The 22,473-nt window shown below is 34.8% G+C and overlaps 1 protein-coding gene and 1 long non-coding RNA gene across 4 annotated transcripts; one reads left to right on the top strand and one right to left on the bottom strand.

Moving 5' to 3' along the window:
• Positions 1–6,818: 6,818 nt before the first annotated feature.
• On the top strand, positions 6,819–8,347 carry LOC126611571 (pseudo histidine-containing phosphotransfer protein 6). Its single transcript, XM_050279868.1, has 5 exons — positions 6,819–7,007; positions 7,131–7,261; positions 7,382–7,525; positions 7,776–7,848; positions 7,951–8,347. The coding sequence occupies exons 1-5, from the start codon at positions 6,939–6,941 to the stop codon at positions 8,005–8,007; spliced, it is 474 nt and encodes a 157-aa protein (XP_050135825.1). The 5' UTR covers positions 6,819–6,938; the 3' UTR covers positions 8,008–8,347.
• A 3,713-nt stretch (positions 8,348–12,060) lies between these two features.
• On the bottom strand, positions 12,061–16,235 carry LOC126611570 (uncharacterized). 3 transcript variants are annotated; one of them, XR_007618903.1, is made up of 3 exons: positions 16,141–16,235; positions 15,260–15,381; positions 12,061–12,088 (listed from the first exon to the last, which is right to left on the bottom strand). It is a non-coding gene; the product is annotated as an uncharacterized LOC126611570 (long non-coding RNA). The 3 variants fall into 3 exon arrangements; XR_007618901.1 differs by lacking the exon at positions 12,061–12,088 and adding an exon at positions 12,490–12,517; XR_007618902.1 differs by lacking the exons at positions 12,061–12,088; positions 15,260–15,381 and adding an exon at positions 15,616–15,761.
• Between the last annotated feature and the right edge of the window lie 6,238 nt (positions 16,236–22,473).

Genomic DNA, 22,473 nt, shown 5'->3' with positions numbered 1-22,473 from the left:
AATGGGTACATTTAAGATTAAAAAATTGAGAATCTTTTTATATATAAAAAAAAACTAATAGGTACAAACTTAATTTAATTTAATTTTTTATTATTTTGGAAATGTTTGAATTGAAAATTAATTAGAAGTTTAATAGAGGTGTGAGTATTAAACCCTAAATTAATTACTAATTTTTATATTAAAAAAATTATATAATAAACATGTAAATTCATTATCACATTAATGCTAGGGACTTGAATCAAAATTTGAGAACTAATAAGGTGTTAGTCAATGAACAGTAAAAACTAGGGACCGGATACTAATTTTTCCTTTTTTTTTCTCCTAGGGTCAAAGGGGCTTTGAGTATTGAGTTGTCTTTTTCCTAGAGACTTGTGTTGGTTAAGTAAACTCCATGTATGATACATACAAAGAAAGGAGTTCCTTATAACTTCTATATGTACCGGAATCTTTATTTTGTATAATACGGATGCGAAGCTCATTGTATTGAACTAAAAAAATAAGAATCACTCTCATTTTACTCAGATTTTTTGTCCACCGTAGAAATTTGATTCCTATATTATGGGTATCACATTCAATTTTTCTACCCATTGTGAACGTCATTAGTCACATAATAGTATAGGGTTTAGGAAAGTTTTGAAATGTCAGATGAGCTTACACACTTTTTTCAATTTGTCATATAACTAAAGTTGTAAACGATTTGTCATATCAACTTTCCGAAATCATTCATTTGTCATTTCATCCTAACACCGTTAAATTTGATATTTACTATTATTTTAGAGGACAACTATACTTCAAAGAATATGTTATATATATATATATGTGTGTGTATGTATGTTTTGAGGACTATACTGTTAAAGAGAACTAAGTTTCATTTTTGTTTATGGAAATCTTGGATTTTTGTTTTGTCGAAGATAACTTTTTAGAAGGGGAGTGGAGAATTTTCTATATAGCCCTAAACACAAGTCATGTGCAAGACACATCACTTATTTTGGATAGAAAACCTAATGGTGTTAGGATGAAATCACAAATTAATATTTTCAGAAAGTTGATATGACAATTTGCTTAAAAATTTTGTTCATATGACAAATTGATAAAGTGTATAAGTTTATCAGGCCCTTTATGCAAAGGGATCCCTATTTTTTTTTAAATAATGAGAATTAGGTGTGGGGCCCACTCCACATCTAATTTCAACGATCCGGACGGTCTATTTTGTTAGTCTCGATTCATAGATCATCCTTGCAAAAATTCAATTCAATTCGAAACTATTTGCCTATTTAATTATCAAGATCAAATTTCATTGTTTCTTACATAACAAAGTATTCGTTCATTTCTTTGAACCCAATAAGATGCCTTAAATATTTCTGATTTGACTAATATTTTGTGAGGATGATCTATGAGGTACAACTTGAAAAACGGATTATTCAGATTATTAAAGTTCGATGTGGTGTGGACCCCACAATTAGGGGTAGATCTATATAGGGACCGGGATGGTCCCGGGACCCTCCAAATATCAAAGAAACGCTTGTGAAGAACCTCGGAGGATCACCCTAAACCCTAGGCGGAGCTCTATGAAGGAATCGATAGGATAAATTATAGTGAATTAATAGGACAACATAGTAGATATATAAGAGCCACCAATCGCTGGGTTTTATTCGCCGGAGTATAAAAGCTTGAGTTGCAGAACCCGCAATATGAAGAAGAAGGGTGGTGCTTTTGAATGTGCTTTTTTACTTTTAAGAACGTTGTCGTTTTGCGTAATTTCCACCCCTTTTTCTAATTTGAACCCACCATGTTCTATTTAAATATTTTTTTTTTCTATCCCAATTTTGCCAGTCACCCTTTTTTTCTATCCCTGCAGAAGTATTGAATGCTAAATATGTTTTTTAACCTTTTAAATTACTAGTATGACTTCACCTCTTAATTATTAATATCTCAAAAGAAAGAACCCCTTTCAAGTTGAGAGTATCTAAAAAAAAAAAAAAACCTTTAATTTATCTGTTCTCAAGAAAGACTTTTCAAGTTATTAGATATCAAGAAAAATTGACACTAAAAATTTTAACAAGACTTTTAATCTCCAAAGAATAAAACAAGGCCGCTCATATATACAAAAAATGCTCGACAAAATCTTTCATTTAAAAAATAGAGAAGAATCTTTTTTGCATTTCGCACTATTTCCATCTACAAAATTGTTGAACATTTTATACTAGAACCACCCAAGGTTGAAATTATGGATCCGCTATTGCCTACAACTAATCCCTATTTTTATAAAAAAAAATAATAGAAATCCCTTTCCTTAAAGGCTTCTTAAGTTCATATGATATTTTAAAAATGTTCCCTACTTTTTATATTTAAGTGATACATACATTGATGTCTTTTTGTCCATATTTTCTTGTCATTTGTCACAACTTTGGGTAGTAATCTATTACAATAATAGGACTAAATGGATTGAAATTTTTTACTATCTCGAGCAATGAGTTTCCAACTCTACTGTAGTATAAAAATGTCCCTTAATGATCACATTCCATAGCTTTCTGATGGAGTGCATGGGTGCTCTTTACACACTAGGTTATATGTTGCTTCGTATTAACTTTAGGGTCTAATCTCTAAAGAATTAGGAATCTTTGTACCATAATTTGGAACTTCAAAGCTGCGAGTGTGAAAAGTTTTAGTAGTAGGACAAAAAAGAAGAACGTGTCTTGAATGGATAAAATTCAGAGTGAATAAGCACGGGAGCTCAAGAAGCATGGTTATGATTTAGGAAGTCTAGGTATAATTTTGCATTTTATATATGCAAAAGTACCTCATGTTTTCATGGAGCATCAAAATAATTGCCATAAAAAGTATTTCTATAAAGAAACATTTTTTTGTTCCTAACGCACATGATTTATGCACTTGTTTATTAATTATTGATTTGAATACTGAAATTTATGTATTAGTAATTTGTAGTGATATAACAACATCAAACAATCCTCATGATTTAGGCATAATTTGACGTAAGCATTGGTTATTTTGTCGCTCATACTCATTAGAAATAAGAAAGAAATTAATTAAGTACAACTAATGAAACTCGCCCAATCCAACCCTCTTAAGAATGGTTTGGGTGAGTTGGTTTGCCTATTTTCTTAGACGGAAATGGGTCTGAACAATTCCAACCCGAGCATGTTGGGTTGGCCAATGGGTTGAAATCCTACTAGACCAACCCACTCGATGCCCCCCATTTTTTTTATGAACAAACGATATTATCAATACAAATAAGTGGTTGGGTAGTGGACTAAGCCTCATAATGAGTGGGCTATAATAATGTGGTTCAAATTCGCTTTTGGTGAGAATCGAACCTATGACCTTTCATTTACAAGTGAAAAAAATACCATTAGAGTCCTAGATCGTAGTACTAAGTGGTTTTCTTATTGAATTCCGTTTGTATTATATGTAACAAAAGGAAAAATCATTGTATTAAATAAGAAATTTTTCATTGTGACCGGAATACGAGGGGTACATCACGTGTTTTTATATAAGTGGTGGAAACTTTTATTTTTTAAGTTATTAACTTTTTAACACACATATCCCACCATTTGTATAATGACACGTGATGTACTACTCCGTGTACTGGTCACATTGAAAAATTTCTCGTATTAAACAATACTGATAAGAGTTTGCTTACGTCAAGGCACGCTTTTTATGTGAGCATGCAAGTCGAGGTAGTTATTAGCAAATTAATTAAGTAACATGCTTCACATATAAAATTAAGTTTTACTACACTTAAACCCATCACATAGGCTAGGATGGTTCGTGCGCACTTTGTACTACTGTCAAAGTAAAAAATATGTCTTCCATTTCCAGAGACACATATGCCACATAAAGTAATGTTATCACTGCATGTTTAAGCAATTTTTTTATTAAAAAAAAATTGTAGATGCAGCAGTCCATCCTTTCGGAGATCATGAAGACTAACTTAGGCTTTTCAGCTTATCCGTGGTCATTATCATGTGATTTATTAACGTCAGAATTTGAGTCCACTACATATCATGTGGGATATGGGCCTAAAATTCGACTCTAACCACTGAGCTACCTTGTGATAGTTGCATTTTCAAGCATTTCAGTTTGATAATTCTTTCATTGAATGAATAAAGCTCTTGTGTTAAGGTAACTTTGATCGGAACCAATTAGCTTTTTAGGAGACTCTTTTCGTAACATAGTCCGGTATACTAAATGTAATAATATAATTGGTTTTAAATTGATTTTTTTCTTCAATAAATTGTATAAGGACATTTGGGGTACCGGATTGTGTTTCAGACACACTAAAAAAATTTCGCTCTTTAGAATGCACAATGGAAGAAAAAGGGTGAACAATGAACATAGATGGCTTTGCTGCAATTTTCTGTTACTTGGTTACTCATTTGTAATTCAAAATTTTAATTTAGTTTTAGTTCACAAACCCTCTTTCATTCAATCAATTTAGTAATTACTTAGGCAGAAATTCATGCCGGAGCAGCAGAGAAGAGAGGCCACCTCTTCTCAGCTGGAAACAAAAAATTTGAGTTGCTACAAACGTTACAACCTGGAATTTGAGAGTTTATTTAGTTTCTTTACATAAAAAGGTATCAACACTCCAAAAACATCATGATAAACTCCTCGTAAAAATTTTCCTGGTGCAATACAGGTTTCGAAAGAAAAAAAAATTTGAAGTTCATGAAATTATACTTAGGGCGGGATCCAAAATTTTGAAATTAAAATAGCCACCATATATAACATTAATTATTACTAAACTTTTGCAGTCATTATGTATATATGGGTCAAAAAAAAAAAAAGAGCCATCATATAAACCTTTTTGATCCAAAATTTGCTACAAAGTTATGTAATTCATTACTCATTAGTAGCTAATGAAGAGAAGAGAAATGGGAAAGGGCAACAACTTCAAGGTTGAACGTCACCACTCTAATAAGCCAAATCATATTAGTCCCATATAGAAAATGATTGCTTCTCTTTTCTCTTTTTCTCAAACGATAAGAAACTAAGAATAAATTGAAATGATGGCCTATAAAATTGTGTGCTTGTTTTTGTTGAAATGTTAACCTGACTGAGCAGGTTCCAATGCCCATCACGCCCTTTTGAAAAGTCCCTTCATCATATTCATATGTTTATGTGAGACCCTTTTTTTTTAAATAGCCGGTATTCAAGTAATACACTACATATAATATAAGTGAATGATGTGATATATGTTTTTGTATTTTTCTACTTATTTTATACCACGTTAAATATCTGTTTAAATACCGGACATTATAAAATGTTTCTCCTCATCCTCATCCTGTAACGAACCCCTTTTCTTTATACATACACCTACACATAGATTAAACAATGAAAATCCATTTTGTGACGTGACCACCTAGATCAGTGTTTGTCACCACCGTGAGGTCCAGGTGTGTTTGCTCTGCGAGCCTTGTTTATCAGGGGTGCTAGAAAGATAGCTCTTTCTCAGATCCCAGTTTCCCAGAACCAAAAGTGTCTGCTTATTTCTTTCTTAGCAGCAGGCTTCAATTCTCTGCAACTCAGTGAGCCAAAAAAGAAGGTAACAACAACCAGCCAACATTTTTTCAAGAAAGTGACAAAGAAAAAGTAGGGAAAAAAGTGAAGCAAAACCATAAAATATGTTGAAAATTCTAAAGTGTAGTGGAGGTTCATTCAAATGATATGGTTTTGTTTCTTCTCTTTCTTGTTTAAGTAAACTGTGGGGGTTTGTGTGTGGGGAATATTGGAGTGAGTGACTGACAAGTAACCGGGTGCAGGCAGTTGTCGGGTGAAAATGAGGCTTCACCGCCGCACCAACCTGCCATAACAGACAGCACGCGAGCTCACTGGCTACGGGGACAGCAGGTCACCACCTCCCTCACCTCACTTTTTCACTCATTCATCAGTCACTCAATCTTAATTTATTTTATCAAAGGGTTTTTTTTTATTAACACCTCATATTTTGTCGATTACATCCCATATAATAACTTAATATTAAATTGTTCATAAAACGACTATTTAAGCCCTAAAATGTTCTAAAAATAAAAAAGAAGATTCTAAATACACCCCAAATTCTTTCTTTGAGGCATGCCTAAAATTTACTTCTATGCTCTCACATTAGCAATATGACTATTTTTCCAGAAAAGAATGAACAGGTTTTCCGTAGAAGTTTGAAAACTCAATGTGAAACTCCATCACTTCAATATATATACATACAACTGCAAGACTTAAACCCTTTTGCCCTCGAGTCAGTTTGGGTGAGGTTTGTGTCCTTTTATCTTTACTTTAATGAAAACTCATTTCGACTAAAGGAAAGATTGAAGAATTATATAGGTTACTGATATGAAAATTGAAAAGAAATCTGGAGGAAACAAGTTTGTGAAGACGAATACGCGGGTTTGATGTGGGGTGTATGTGAAGAATTTAGGGTGTGAGGGTAGCTTGAGAAAGAATATGGGATGTATTAAGATATTTTTTTAATTTAAAAAGTAGATATATGATGTAATCAACAAAATATGGGGTGCCAATCAAATAACCCTTTATCAAATATTAGGGTTGGGATGTTGAGAGCTGAGGCCTGTGGTGTATAGGCTGGTCCGGTTGATACCCCACATTCGCCTCGATATGTTACACAATGCATGCTCGAGGTTTAGGGTTTGAAAATTAATTTATATTAATACAACTTTATTTAATTAATTTAGGCAAACAGTGGGGTCCAATTCAATCGGTACATTGCTTTGAATCCCAGGTGGCCTTCCCGCTTCTATATATAGAACAAGTGAAAGAGCAGAAGCACAACAAAATTGTAAACACAGAACCTAAACCCTAGAGGTGCTGGTGTGAAGCAGGTAAAACCTCTCACTATTAATATTATCAAATTCTTGTTCTGTGGGTGAACCAAGTGTTTAGCCAAGACGGGTCTGCCAGTGTGGATGTTGGGGTTGGGTGTCGATCAGTTGCGAGCAGACATGAATCGTTTGCTCGCGATGCTCTTTCACCAGGTAACTGCTGATAAAATAACTTGTTTCGCTTTATTTTAATGTTCTTCATTACTATTGAAGATTAATGTTTATGAACGCAGTTAATTGGTGTTTATCGGTATTTTGTTGTTGTTAAATGTATAGGGAGTATTGGATGAGCAATTCTTGCAGCTTCAACAACTCCAGGACGAGAGCTCCCCAAACTTTGTTTCTGAAGTTGTGAACATATATTTTCATGAGTCCGAGAAGCTGTTGAGAAATCTCAGAGGATTGTTGTGAGTCTCTCTCTCTCTATTTCTCTCTCTCATTGAGCGATTTAATTGGTTAATTTTTGGTTGTCGGTTTGGTGGTTGGTGAAACATTGAACTGAACTGAAATGAACATGTAAACAACAGGATGGATAGGGAGTTCTCGGACTACAAGAAAATGGGAACACATTTGAATCAGTTTATGGGAAGCAGCTCAAGCATTGGTGCCAAGAGAATCAGAAACGTCTGCGTCGCTTTTCGCGCTGCTTCTGAACACAATAACCGTGCTGGGTCAGTCAGTTACTCTCTTCCTCATTTTTCTCTCCTCAGTAGTCGCGCGTTCACATATTTCATTTATTCTTCAATAAATCACCGTCTCAACTCTCAACCGTCTTATAATTTCTCTAATAAACGTGGACCTTATTTGTATTGGATTCATTTTATGAAACGGTACAAATAATAGTACTCGTCATGTTCTCGCTATATTATGTTCCACATTTTGGGAAAGAAACATGAATCGTATTGCCTATGTATTATTCAGGTGCTTGAGAGCCTTAGAGCTGCTGGAACATGAATATTGTTACCTTAAGAACAAACTACATGAATTATTCCAGGTAATTATAATTAAACCTACCACCTAACTGCTCCTTTAATATTGATGATACCGTATCTATCTTGAGCCAAACCATTGGTTATTCTTCTGTATGGCACTGCAGATACAGCAGCAACGAGTCTTGGCAGCTGGGGTTAGGTACCCAATGCAAAACAATTAAAGAAATGTGTGTTCTTTGTGTACGGCTACCTTGTTAGTGTTTCAAAGTTTTACTCAAAACCAAGCTAATTTGACCCACTGCGACTGTACCAGTTGGGAGTAGCTAGTTGTGCATTTGAGAAGAAGAAAACTAGACATCGAGAAAATGCTGTGATTTTATTTCACTGTTAGTCGATCTACCTGCCTGCCTTTGTATAGGAGAACAGCTTATATATGGAATGGTTCACTGCCACGTGGTGTTTCAATCCAAAAGTACATTGTGATCATGTGGAGGAAAACTTGTACGTTAAATGTATCAATGGATAAGGAATGCTATATAACGGTGAACTCATTTCATATAAGTTCTTCTCCCCAACTAATTGTAACTTTAAATGAAAATGAATTCTACTTATGATTCCATGCGTATGCATGGCTAGTTGTTCTGAGTCTCATAAATCAAATAAATGAAAATAAATTATAGATTAAATCTCTCTGAATATTGACTCTCCACCAACTAGTTCCTTGTTTTTGAAGTAATCTATGAATGCTCAACAACTGGTTCCTTGTTATTGAAGTAATTTTTGAATGCTGAAAGGCATTTTCAGATAATCAACGACGTTTCTGATTGCACTTTGTAAAACAAACAATTTTGAAACATAAAAGCATTTGTTAGTGCTTTTTTATGAAAACACTTGAAAGTGATTCTAACAAAGACACTCATAAGCAAATTATTTCTTACAAAAATGTTTTCAAATGGTTTAATCTAGTAATTTTTTTCCAAGTATTAAGAAGGATAATATCAGGAAGACTACGTTTTTAAATCAAATGATGTGTAACTAATAGAAAATAAGCACGTTAATTAACATTTAAATAGCCATCCAATCATCAACCTTTATATTATTTAATTTATAAATTTGGTCTCGCTAACCTAACTTATTATAGATTGTCTTGAATTTGAATATCTCGTCTCATTAATATAAGAAATATAATACAAATTCTCATCTTGATCTGTCAAGTTTCACAACCATTTTGATTAATTGTAATTCATTGCCCAATTGCTATAGTCTACAATTTTGTACCGAAGTAAAATGCTAAAAAGATACTAAAAAAAGATACAATATTTTCTTTCAGAAAGAAAAAAAAAGATACAATATTTTATAATATTAAGTATCCTTAGCATTTCTCTTGTACCAAAAATATGCTCAGAACTATCAGCAGTAAGGAGAGATTTTTCAATGTTCCCGTCATACGAAGTGGTACACCACGTGTCCCTGTGTTAAAAGGTTAATAACTTAAAAATTAAAAATTTCCACTACTTGCATAAAAACACGTGGTGTACCATCCGTATTCCCGTCACAACTAAAAATTATCCCAGGAATCAGGACTCTACTTAATATGATCTGATTAGATTGTTTTTTTTTTTTGTCAAATGATATGATTAGATTGTTCAGTCTCTATATCTCAGTGAATCAATCAATCTGAGGAGCTTATTGCGAGGGGAAGTTTTCTCATTTAACTATTTGAATGTTTGACGATCAAAAGGGTGCCCAAGGCCCACTGCATATCTTTAGAGCAATTTCATCATTGCTAAGGTCCTCTAGGGCTATTCACTATTTAATCCACACAGTTAACAATAATTGCTCTTAATAAACAGTAACTGTATTTTATATCTTCAATTCTTACATTGAATAGCCCTGACAATAGACAATAAAATATTAGTATTTTATTTATTTATAAAATAATACAAAATAATTTTGTTTGTAATTTCGGATAAGATTTTTAATCGTTCTCGTTGTACCACGTGTCATTATCCGAAAAGACAATTATTGGTGATGGATTTCAATAAGATTTTTATCCAATGTCGTCGTGCTACGTGTTGTTACCTTTTTAGAATTGTTGAGGATAGATTTCCGATAAGATTTTTAACCAATCACGTCGCGCCACGTATCACAATCTGTTTACAATCTTTGAGGATAGATTTTGATCATATTTTTAACGAATGACGGCATGCCATGTGACATTATCTACAACCTAATCCTTTATGAATCATCCATACAATCCACCATCTATCCTAAAAAATCTCACACCAATTTTCTCAAGATCTCTATCATTATTCATAGTTTATGCTTCCTTCTTACAATGTCTTCTTCTTCAAGGATGATGTGGGAAATCGATCAGCAAGAGGAATAATTGTTTAACCAATCAGAAGGAATGTTCAATCTCCAGGTGGCCCAAAATGAGATGGAAGAGGATGAGGAGCGTAGAAGGAAAGATGACGAAGCAAGAATGGCCAGAGCCTCACATTCCCGTCGAGTCATCCAAGCTGTGGCTCATATCTATAGGCCCAACCGTTCTGCAAACCTTGATTGAAGCAATCAAAGACGAGGTACGGATCTCTTGAATGATTATTTTGTTTGTAATAGTGCATTCCTTGATACGTACTTTAGAAGTTGTTTTAGAATGAAACGACATTTGTTCAACAAAATCATGATTGATGTTTGCAACCATGATTCTTACTTTGTGCAAAAGAAGGATGCTTTTGGTGTTATGAGTCTCTTTCCTAAGCAAAAAATTACTGCTGCCTTACGAATGCTTGTATATAGAGCATCTGCAGACCAAGTGGATGAGATAGCAAGGATGGGAAAATCAATCATTCTTGAGTCCCTGATGAGGTTTTGCGGAGCAATTGAATCTATCTACACTGCAGAGTACCTCCGGAGACCTACTGAGATGGACTTGCAAAGGCTTCTGAAAAAGGGCGAGATGCGAGGTTTTCCTGGGATGATTGAAAGCATCGACTGTATGCACTGGACTTGGAAAAATTGTCCAAGTGCATAGCAAGGTGCTTATGGTAAATATTTATGATAAATGTGAAAGGTTATCATCTTAATAATATATATTAGTTGAACAGTGTTAATCGCTTTGAAACGTGTTAATTAAATACACATCGTGAAACATGTGTCGTGTTTGAAATTGATACTTTTTGTATCCTATAATAACATATCAGTTTAAGAATAGCTTTGGTTGGTGAAGATATGGCAATATGATTTGCATACACACAGCTGAAAATTTACCAATCACCTTTACATTAACCGAAATTGGATGTTTTTGTCACATTTAACATGTCCCTCCAAATTTCTTCATCTTCTTCTTCCTCCTATCCTTTAAATTTGGGTTTTTTTTTAAAAAACTTTTTCAAAACTTGGAAAAATTGTCCAAGTGCATAGCAAGGTGCTTATGGTAAATATTTATGATAAATGTGAAAGGTTATCATCTTAATAATATATATTAGTTGAACAGTGTTAATCGCTTTGAAACGTATTAATTAAATACACATCGTGAAACATGTGTCGTGTTTGAAATTGATACTTTTTGTATCCTATAATAACATATCAGTTTAAGAATAGCTTTGGTTGGTGAAGATATGGCAATATGCTTTGCATACACACAGCTGAAAATTTACCAATCACCTTTACATTAACCGAAATTGGATGTTTTTGTCACATTTAACATGTCCCTCCAAATTTCTTCATCTTCTTCTTCCTCCTATCCTTTAAATTTGGGTTTTTTTTTTAAAAACTTTTTCAAAACTTGGGGTGGGTTTAATAAGTTTGGATGGTTGAAATTGATTGGATTTGGGGATGGAAGTCGAAGATGGGAGATTTTTAGAATGGAGACAGAGAGAGAAGAGCTTCGAGAGAGAGGGTGAGAGGGTTAGAAGAAATCCCAGAGAGGTGAGAGGCCTTGAAAAATGTGGAGGCTTGGGGGTGAGAGGAGTCTTCGAGACTTTATAGGTTTTTTTTTCAATTTTTAATTATTAATATTCATGTAGGGCCATATTAATACGTGGCACTTAGTTATTGTCCACATAGATACCACGTCATTAGTTAACAGATGATCTAACTGAAAACTTAACGAATGTATGAAAGTATTCTAAAATTATGATTTTAGGTACCAAATTGGGATGAAAAAAACTTGATATATCAAATGTTAAAATCCAAGAAACTACAAGGTAATAAACTGAGATTAATCCAATAAAATAAAACAGAGGGGAGAAAACTATATAAAAAAAATATTAAAAAAACAGAGGTATTTTGAAATACCTCATTTTGTTTCAATGGATAGATATATACGAGAAATGCTAAGGAAAACTCTTTGAAAAGTGGACTCTCCTTGAAAAATGTGGAGGCTTGGGGGTGAGAGGAGTCTTCGAGACTTTATAGGTTTTTTTTTCAATTTTTAATTATTAATATTCATGTAGGGCCATATTAATACGTGGCACTTAGTTATTGTCCACATAGATACCACGTCATTAGTTAACAGATGATCTAACTGAAAACTTAACGAATGTATGAAAGTATTCTAAAATTATGATTTTAGGTACCAAATTGGGATGAAAAAAACTTGATATATCAAATGTTAAAATTCAAGAAACTACAAGGTAATAAACTGAGATTAATCCAATAAAATAAAACAGAGGGGAGAAAACTATATAAAAAAAATATTAAAAAAACAGAGGTATTTTGAAATACCTCATTTTGTTTCAATGGATAGATATATACGAGAAATGCTAAGGAAAACTCTTTGAAAAGTGGACTCTCCTTAAACTCTCTAGCACCATAAATCATCAAACTCGCCATCTCAACTGATACCAGCCTTCGAACCCGAGACCTAACGAAAGCCATCTTCTGCTCTCATCCACCAGGCCAGGAAGAAGGCCGGTGCAAATTTATGCAAATAATAGAATTTAATGGTTTGGGGGCGTAACCAATTACCAATATTATTTATTCATTGTTTTAATTTGACCCTTTGTAACATGGCATTTATTTGATGTATAAGTTTGCCGATCTATATGCATATGAGAATATAATTACTAGAAATTCAGATGCTTTTGTTATTTGGGACAGTGCTTTAGCTTTTAGAATTTATTCCACATCTTTGAGCTTTTGAGTACGTAATATTTCGTTTACATGAACATCTTCTTGTTGAAGCTAAAATGTTTTTAACTTCTCAAACATATTTACAGCTTTTTGGCATGAAATTGAAATTTCCATACGACATCCTCATGAATCCTATTTAGTAAATACAACATTCATAAAGGATAAATAAGTTAATAAATAATATTTTTTAACTACACCTCTATTAAGTAATAATTAGTTTAAAATTATAAAAAATTATAACTTTATAGAGGTCTTACAATATCGTTCGATATTAAAAAAAATGCATATGCTTGTTTATTAACAACGTAATTTGACATAAAAACAGAGGTATTTTTCAGAATACCTCATTTGGTGGCAACTAGGGTTTTGGTTGGATTATCATTTTCTTTCTCAGCTATACCAGCCTTCGAACCCGAAACCATGAGGGTCAAATGCTAACGCACTTTACCACAAGGCTGGAAGAAGACCAGTGAATACTTCCGTGAAAGGAAATTAACTTGTGCGATTTATACTTCCATTTCAACCATTTGGATGTGGGCCCACCCGCAGGAAGACCCCTTAAATATCCCCTCTTGTTTGAGTTCATCTGGGCTACTATATATATTTTGTCAAATCTTGGCTACAAATATTTAATTTGACAATTTGAGTCCCTAAACACACAAATTAGGATGAAAAGAAAAGATTTCACAGTAGTCCAATTGTCCTCAATATATGGATATTGATTTGATAGTAATTTTAGACTCACAATTGTTCTCAATATATATGTTTTCATCTCATACCAGCATTCTAAGAAAATCTTGAGTTGAGCTATATTTCAAAGAATTAAAGTATGCAATGCATAAAAATATAAGTATACAATGGTTTTATTAGGAGTGGACACAAAATTGACCAAATTATTCAAATTGGTGTTAGCATACGTTGATTTAGGTGATAATTTCTAACGACTCGAAATCTGCACGAATATAAATCTCAACACGATGATAAATAAGTTTTCTAAACACAACCTAGTACCACCCATCATTATATATTTTGGTAAATACAAATGACAGAGAGTAGTCCAATACTATGGTTGGAACTCATGTTCTTGTAGGTATCGTTTGGTATGCATACGGGACGGGACGAAACGGAATGGGATGGGACGGGACAGGACGGGACGGGATGGAGCAGAGAGGGAGCAAAGATGCCCTCAGATGGAAACAAGGAGGAAGAAGAAGAAGAATGAGAGGTTATAATTTTGTGTTTCACGATGTGGAACGAGTTGTTCCAGGGGGATGAGGCAGAACGAAAATTCACCCAAAATTCGTCGCGTGGAACAGCACGTTCCATCCATTTTAAGGGCACCAAACGTGAGACTGAACGTCTCATCCCACTCCGTTCCGTCCGGTCCCACGTACCAAATGGTACCGTATAGTCGAGCTAAAACCTAAATAGTTAAAAAAGAAGTATTATTACTATGTTTAATATATAGTAGTAGGAGAAATTCGACCAAAAAAGATATAGCAGAGGAGGTTATAGATAACAAAATAGGCATATGAAAATTTGAAAATGAGCATCTAACATTGTTTAGTTTTTGTTGTCATTAGAAAAAAAATTGGAGAGTCCTTTTGATTAACGCTGGTAGATATTTTATCCGAAATAAAGCATTTCAAGAGCAAATATGAACTAAAAATTCTACTGGAGTTATCAAAGAGACCATTATCACGTACTGTAGGAAGTTAAGGGACTCATAGATTTTTGGGAACTTTAACGAAAAACTCCCGGAACTGTTCACTTTAACGAAAAACCAAAATTTTACACTAAAAAGTCAATCCTGATATTATTCACTTTACCTTTTATTTTGTCCTTATTGTTAAAACTCAAAGTTTTCAGTCATTTTTATTAGTTTTCCTTATAGTTTTAGCTCATGGACCAAAGCTCCAATTAAACTAAAATTCAGGAACTATTACTGCAATTAATCTATTAAATGAAATAAAATAAAATAAAAAAGGGAGTAAAATCTCTATTAATTAATGAAACCCTCTTTGTCAACCAAAAGAGGGTGAAAAGACAATTTAGTCTTCTATCACACAAAAAAGGTGATGGGCAACAATGTAATTTCATATGTCTAAATTTTAATGTTTTTTATTGAAGCCTCACCTACAGGTGATGTTAAAATATCTCTCATATCGCCCCCCCTGCCGCCCCCAAAAAAAATATCAAAAACAAAAACCTTCCCCCCGGCCCACCCCCCCCCCCCAAAAAACAAAAAACGTTCTCTCTTTTCTTCTCATTTTCTAAAAAAAATGTGTTCATAAATGCCTAATGTATTGAAAAAACAGAGGTAGTTTGAAATACCTCATTTTGGTGATCCGGAGAGGATCCATTTCCATATATATGTACGTACACACACACACACACACGGAGACACACAGGGCATACTGATGCATGCATGCTTGATGATCATCATCATTCAGCCACTCGCCATCTCAGTCGAGTGGCTGAGATGGCGAGTGGCTAAATTTTATATTGAAGCCTCACCTATAGGTGATGTTAAAATATCTCTCATATCGCCCCCCCTGCCGCCCCCAAAAAAAATATCAAAAACAAAAACCTTCCCCCCGGCCCACCCCCCCCCCCAAAAAACAAAAAACGTTCTCTCTTTTCTTCTCATTTTCTAAAAAAAATGTGTTCATAAATGCCTAATGTATTGAAAAAACAGAGGTATTTTGAAATACCTCATTTTGGTGATCCGGAGAGGATCCATTTCCATATATATGTACGTACACACACACACACACACGGAGACACACAGGGCATACTGATGCATGCATGCTTGATGATCATCATCATTCAGCCACTCGCCATCTCAGTCGAGTGGCTGAGATGGCGAGTGGCTAAATTTTATATTGAAGCCTCACCTATAGGTGATGTTAAAATATCTCTCATATCGCCCCCCCTGCCGCCCCCAAAAAAAATATCAAAAACAAAAACCTTCCCCCCGGCCCACCCCCCCCAAAAAACAAAAAACGTTCTCTCTTTTCTTCTCATTTTCTAAAAAAAATGTGTTCATAAATGCCTAATGTATTGAAAAAAACAGAGGTATTTTGAAATACCTCATTTTGGTGATCCGGAGAGGATCCATTTCCATATATATGTACGTACACACACACACACACACGGAGACACACAGGGCATACTGATGCATGCATGCTTGATGATCATCATCATTCAGCCACTCGCCATCTCAGTCGATACTAGCATTCGAACCTGAAACCAGATGGAATCATGCTTATGCAATTATCCACCAGGCTAGGAAGAAAGCCAGTGAAAACGTTTGCAAAAGTTTTATATATATATATACACACAGCGATTTGGATTTGAGCCCATATATATATATATATATATATATGGCATCAACTATGGATTTGAGCCCAATCAATCTTTTATGGTGCATCAACCATTTGGATTTGAGCCCATATATATATATATATATATATATATATATATATATATATTTGTTTTATTTTTTTGACTTGTAGACATTGTCTTTAAAGCGATTGTGCCGAAAGAAGACTATGGGAAGTTAATTAATAGTTTTTCTTTGTGTATTGGTTTTGGTTGAGAAAGTTTATCTATTTTATTTTATATAACTGTTTTCCCATGGTATGAAGACTCTGGTTGGTGAAATTATTTTGTTTAATAATTGGTTTAACTCCTGCCTCTTCCTTGGGAAGGTTAAAAGGAGTAGTTGGAATATGTGTATTGGCAGTTGTGATGAGGATTGTTTCTTGTGAGGGGTGGCTAGAAGAGACAATGATTTTGTCTTCTTTAAGCCAATTTTATTTTGTTATTACCTTTAATTTATTTGCATACTCATAGTACTTTTCAACATAATCGAAGAAAAATACTTCAAATCTGTGGGTTTCCATAAAATTCAAATATGTGGGTTTCCATAAAATTGGTCCATTCTTTGTAAATTTCCAATTTTTGTTCTTTGGTATATTTGTTTCTGAAAATGTTCTTTTTGGGAATATTCTCTGTGGCTTCAATATCAGCATTGAGCATTTTCTTGTTCCATTTGAAAGGTTTGTTTAGAACTAAAAGTTGATGATAAACCTGACCTGCTTCGAAGTCAGATTCTGTTGGAGAAGTTTGTTCTCCTTGATCTTGGGTATGAGATTGGTATCTCAGATGTGTGACTTGAGAGGTTGTTTATATTGATTTTAATTTGATATTAATTAAATCAGTAATTAATTCTTGTTGGTTGACGGATGAACTAGTGTCTACCGCTTTTAATTTCCTGTTGGCTAATGAATTGATTAACTCTTGATCTTGACCTATCCTATCGATTGGTATGGATCCAGAAAAAAAAATTTTGCTAGGAGCAAATGATCTATGTGATTGAGTGGACTCATAAGATTTTCTGGTTGGACGGTCAAAGTTGATTTTAACAGTTCTGTCAAAATATTATTCTATGTTGTCTAGATTGACTAGACTATTTTGGATGGCTACTGGTTTACTTTCATTGATCAAACACCAATCTGAAGGTAGACTGATATATGACCACCTAATGGTTTTGGGAACTTTGATGTTTGCATTTTCTTGATTTGTTTGGATTAAAAGTGTATGATCTCTAGGACTTTTGGTTAAAACTTGGAAATTCATATTTGTACTAGTGACTTTGTAGTAAACTTGATATATTAATGCCAAGGGCTATGTTCCTTCGAGGACTTGGTATCCTGAAGTTTTGATGTTTAATGTGAGTGCTTTCAGAAAATAGGGATTATATATATATATATATGTATATATATGGTTCATAATAATATTACCTTTATACCACAAAATAATGATTGGATAATATTTTCCAGACCATAAAAGAAAAGGTTGGATAATTTTACCTTATATATATATATATATATATATATAAGGCATCAACCATTTGGATTTGAGCCCAGTCAATCTTTTATGGTTTGGAAAATATTATCCAACCATTATTTTGTGGGTATAAAGGTAATATTATTACGAACCATATATATATATATATATAAGGCATCAACCATTTGGATTTGAGCACGATCAATCCTTTATGGTGCAGTATTTTGTGGGTATAAAGGTAATATTATTACGAACCAGAAACAAGCAAACTTACTAGCTGTACAAACCAAAGGCCCATAGACTAAAAAAATATAAACAAGCAAAATGGACTAGCCAAACAAATTAAACCAGAGCTCAACCAACAACTTAGGCCCAACACGGAAGAAACTAAAGAAAGTTGAAAAGTCGGCTGCAACTGTTGCCGCATCAATACATCTCGATTTGCCCAATTCCACGCCTCCAACCTCATGTTGACTCGTTGATCATAGCATCCAACCTCAAGTACCACTCTGCCAAAAGAAAGAAGTTCGTGGAAATCCACGAGCAACACTGCCAGCAAAGGTAGACAGAGAAAAGATGGTGGTGTTGGGAACACCCGAGCTGGTGCAAGCATCGAAGCTCTACAGACCATCTTAGTCAAGCATGACTGTAGATCGGAGCATGGATGAACAAGGAAGAGGGACGCTAGTTGGATAAGAAGAAAATGGCAAATCGGTATAGAGAGTAGGGAAAAAGCAATCGAAGGGAGGAAAAGAGTAGACAAAGAGAGGAAGGGGAGAACGGCCACCAGCCCAAGCTAAAGCTAGGGTTAGGGCCACTAGTTCTGAACGAAATTGAATAACTCATACAAACAATGAGAAAAACTCTCAAGCAGAGAGAAAGGAACTTAGCTTTCAAGAGACTAAATTTTTTGAGCTAAACTACACAATGAATCAGTTATAATTGAGTATCAAACTTGCAACTCATGAAAATCAATTATGATTTTTTTTTCCACTTATAAATGAATAGAAATACCACTCAATATGTTAATGACGTATATAAATGTATTATATACAGCCACTGACCATGACTAATATAATAAAGTTTGCTTAATTTTTCAACCAAACAAAACAAAGAGAATGCTTGCTTTTTACGTGTGATTCAACTACTTAATTTTTCAGAAAAAAAAAGAGTATGCTTAATTTTTACGTGTGATTCAACTATCTTCACAATTGTTTTCGTAGTTTATTCATGTTTTCACTTTTGTTTGGTTGCACTTCTGTTCTCGAACGTTCATTCTACATCGTTAGTCCAAGCCGTCAAATGAAAAGATGTGCACAAAATAGAAGGAAAAATTAACTTAGTTGACAAGACTAAAGTGAAAACAGATTGAAACTACATGGATAAAAATACAAGAAAAAAAGGCAAAGACAAAAATGAAACTATATATTAAAATGGGACATACCAACTTATAGATTGATTGTGGAAGCATGATTCCATTTCGAGTGAAAATTGGAGATTAACAGTAGCATAATTTGTCATGTGGATTGATTTTATTTTATTTGTTGACACATTTACTGGGTCACTAAATATGTGGAGAGTCATTGAAGAATATATCTTAAAATGGAACATATTAACCTTATCGTCCACTTATATTATAATATGTAGTGTACCATATCGCGTTCCGAAGATATATTAAAATTTCTTGAATTTGTGGTACGCAAATGAGGCTATAGGATTGGTTCAATGAAGGATCAAGTCAATTGGCTTGTTAGGATTTAGGATTAGGCATTGAGTTTGTTGATACAACGAGAAATAAGATAGGGTGTTGAGATTCTACTCATGCATTCTGAACTCAAAAATCTCACCTCATTTGTATGTCTCATTAAAGCATACATGGATCTTTGTGGTCTCTATCTATCCATCGATTCATGAAGAAGGGCGAAGCAATAGTGGTGGGGGAAGGGAAGGTAAATCGAAAGAGAGTTTATGAAACAAAAAAGTTGATTTTTTTAATTTTAAATTTTAAATGGAGAATAGGTGAGATTAGCTCATCGACTATGATCGCGTACGAGGTACCAAAGGGGTGAGGACCATCAAACACATAAACTAAGGGTGGGCACAGTATTGTTCGGGATAGGGGTGGAACTGAAACTGAACCTAAAACAAAATTTCGGTACTGGTACGGTACAATATGTGATGAAATTGAGGTTCCACCATAAAACCAATTGACAATATGAGGAGTAGCCCAAGACCATATAAGCACATAACAAACCTTGTCCTTCATCGATGTGGGACAACTTTCAACACATCATCGCATGTGTGGCGGATTTTCAAGCCTACACATGGACAACAACTGGGTGATGTGGAGCGCGTGTGGCCGTTTGGTTTCACACGAGGACAACCCGCTCTGGTACCATGATGAAATTGGGGTTACACCATAAAACTAATTGGCAATATGGGGAGTTACCCAAAACCATATAAGCCCATAGCTAAGTTGACAACTTATCGATGTGGGACAAATTATCTCTCACATTTCAACTCTCAACACGTCCCCACACGTAAGGCCGATTTTCAAGCCTACATATGGACAACAAATGGGTGACGTGTGAGCACGTGTGGCTCTTAGGCTTTCACACGTGGGACAACCTGCTCTGATACCATCTTAAATTTTAGGTAGACGGGCCATGGGCCCACTCCAACAACACTGATACTGTTCCCACTTGGCCACCTACTCAATTCGTCAGGTGTGGGGTTTCAATACAAAAGACCTTGGTGTTAGTTAGAGAGGGGTATTTCTATTTAAAATGCTTTCTCTTTGGCCCTCTGGCCGATGTGGGACAATGAGTTCCAACACTCCCCTGCACATGAGACCCCATTTTATGGGTCACACGTAGAGATCCACACATCGGCAACCACGTGGAGCCAAGTTGGGGGTCACCCATCGCATGGGGCCAAACGGGGATCCACCTAATCATATGGCATCTTTGGCCTACGTGGAGCCATGTTGGGACTCACCCATCGTGCGGGGCCAAAGGGGACCCACCCAATCACATGGCAGCCCGTCCCCTAGCTCTGATACCATTTTAAATTTCAGGTAGATGGGCTATGGGCCCACTCCAACAACACCAATACTGTCCCCACTTGGCCACCTGCTCAATCCGTTAGGTCTGAGGTTTTAATACAAAAGGTTTGCTATGTGCTTATATGGTCTTGGGCTACTTCCCATATTGCCAATTGGTTTTATGGTGGAACCCCAATTTCATTATGATATCAGAGCATGTTGTCCTACGTGTGAAAGCCTAAGGGCCACACGTGCTCACGCGTCACTCATTTGTTGTCCACGTGTAAACTTGAAAATCGGCCACACGTGCGGGGGTCAGTATGATGTTGGAACTGAAGGTGTACCGAACCCTTCGGTACCAGTTCGATTTCGGTACAATATAAAGAGTTTCGGTACAATTGGCAATTTGGGCAATCTGAAGCAGACCTATAAACCAACACACCAAAAGGAAGACAAACACAGTACATCCAATCTTAACTGTCTTTCAGATTAACTCTCATCTTTCTCAAATCTCGAAAAATCAGCAGGCGACTTCGGCTTAAGGAGAAGAGAGAAAAGAAAGGGGTGAGATGAGAGAGATGTCGACTAGAGAGGCTCATGATAGTGGTGGAGGAAGGAAGAATGGAGGTACACATAAATCACGTTTGACGAAGTCGCCAGAGACAATTCTTCCAATCCACCAATAGAAATCACATGACCACATTAGAAGCCTTAAAAAGATAGTGAATAACCAACGTGGGGTTTGTTTCAATCTACAAATGTTTCCAATCTCTAACCTAAGCTATACGTATGACCTCAATGAAAGCAAGAATTTTTGCCGCAACTCAACTTACAAATTTTATGTTTCATGCAAAAGCACCAAATGCTCCATGCTTTGATGAGCGAAAAATCCCCCCAAATCTAGTCCGTTCGTTGACACAAGACCAATCAGCCTTGAGCCATCTAGCCATTAGCAACCTCCAAATGACTGGAACAAAGGATGAAGCCACAATATAAAACGGTGAGATACCCAATATTGAGAAAATAGGAAACCAAAGAGGAAAAGTTACCACTCGAAAAACACAATAGAGCCGCACGAATCAATTCTAAAGTGAAAACAGATTGAAACCACAAGGATAAAAATGCAAGAAAAAATGTGAGACAAAAATGAAAATCTATCTTAAAATGAGGCATGCCAATCTATGAATTGATTGTGGAAGCATGGTTCCATTTGGGGTAAATATCGGGGAATAATATCACAATTTTTCATGTGAATTGATTTTTATTTATTTATTGAGAGATCTATTGGGTCATTAAATTTTTGGATCATTTGAAAATATATCTTAAAATTGGACACATTAATTTTAATGTTTATTTATATTATAACACGCGGTGTACCATTATATATTTCAGGTATACATAAAAATTTCTTGAATTTGTGGATATATGCGAATGAGGGTATATGATTGGTTCAATGAAGGATCAAGTCAATTGACTTGTTAGGAATTAGGATTAGGCGTTGAACTTGATGAAACAAGAAGAAATAAGGAATATGGTATTAGGTTTTCACTCAAGTGGTCCGGGTTTGAAATTTCTCCTCCTTAAAATTAAAATAAAGTTTAGACCACTTCCATTCCCCTTGATAATGAATATTTTAAAACTAAGGGAAATA

The sequence above is a fragment of the Malus sylvestris genome, chromosome 17 (genome assembly GCF_916048215.2).
Source record: "Malus sylvestris chromosome 17, drMalSylv7.2, whole genome shotgun sequence".
Lineage (NCBI taxonomy): Eukaryota > Viridiplantae > Streptophyta > Magnoliopsida > Rosales > Rosaceae > Malus > Malus sylvestris.
The sequence above is the reverse complement of the archived record's forward strand: the minus strand, read 5'-3'. Positions and strand labels throughout refer to the sequence as shown.

Coding starts and splice junctions, on each gene's coding strand:
- LOC126611571 (XM_050279868.1), top strand. CDS start 6,939: ATGTTGGGGTTGGGTGTCGATCAGTTGCGAGCAGACATGAATCGTTTG. Junction 7,262..7,381: donor AGAAATCTCAGAGGATTGTT/GTGAGTCTCTCT, acceptor TGTAAACAACAG/GATGGATAGGGAGTTCTCGG. Junction 7,526..7,775: donor GAACACAATAACCGTGCTGG/GTCAGTCAGTTA, acceptor TGTATTATTCAG/GTGCTTGAGAGCCTTAGAGC.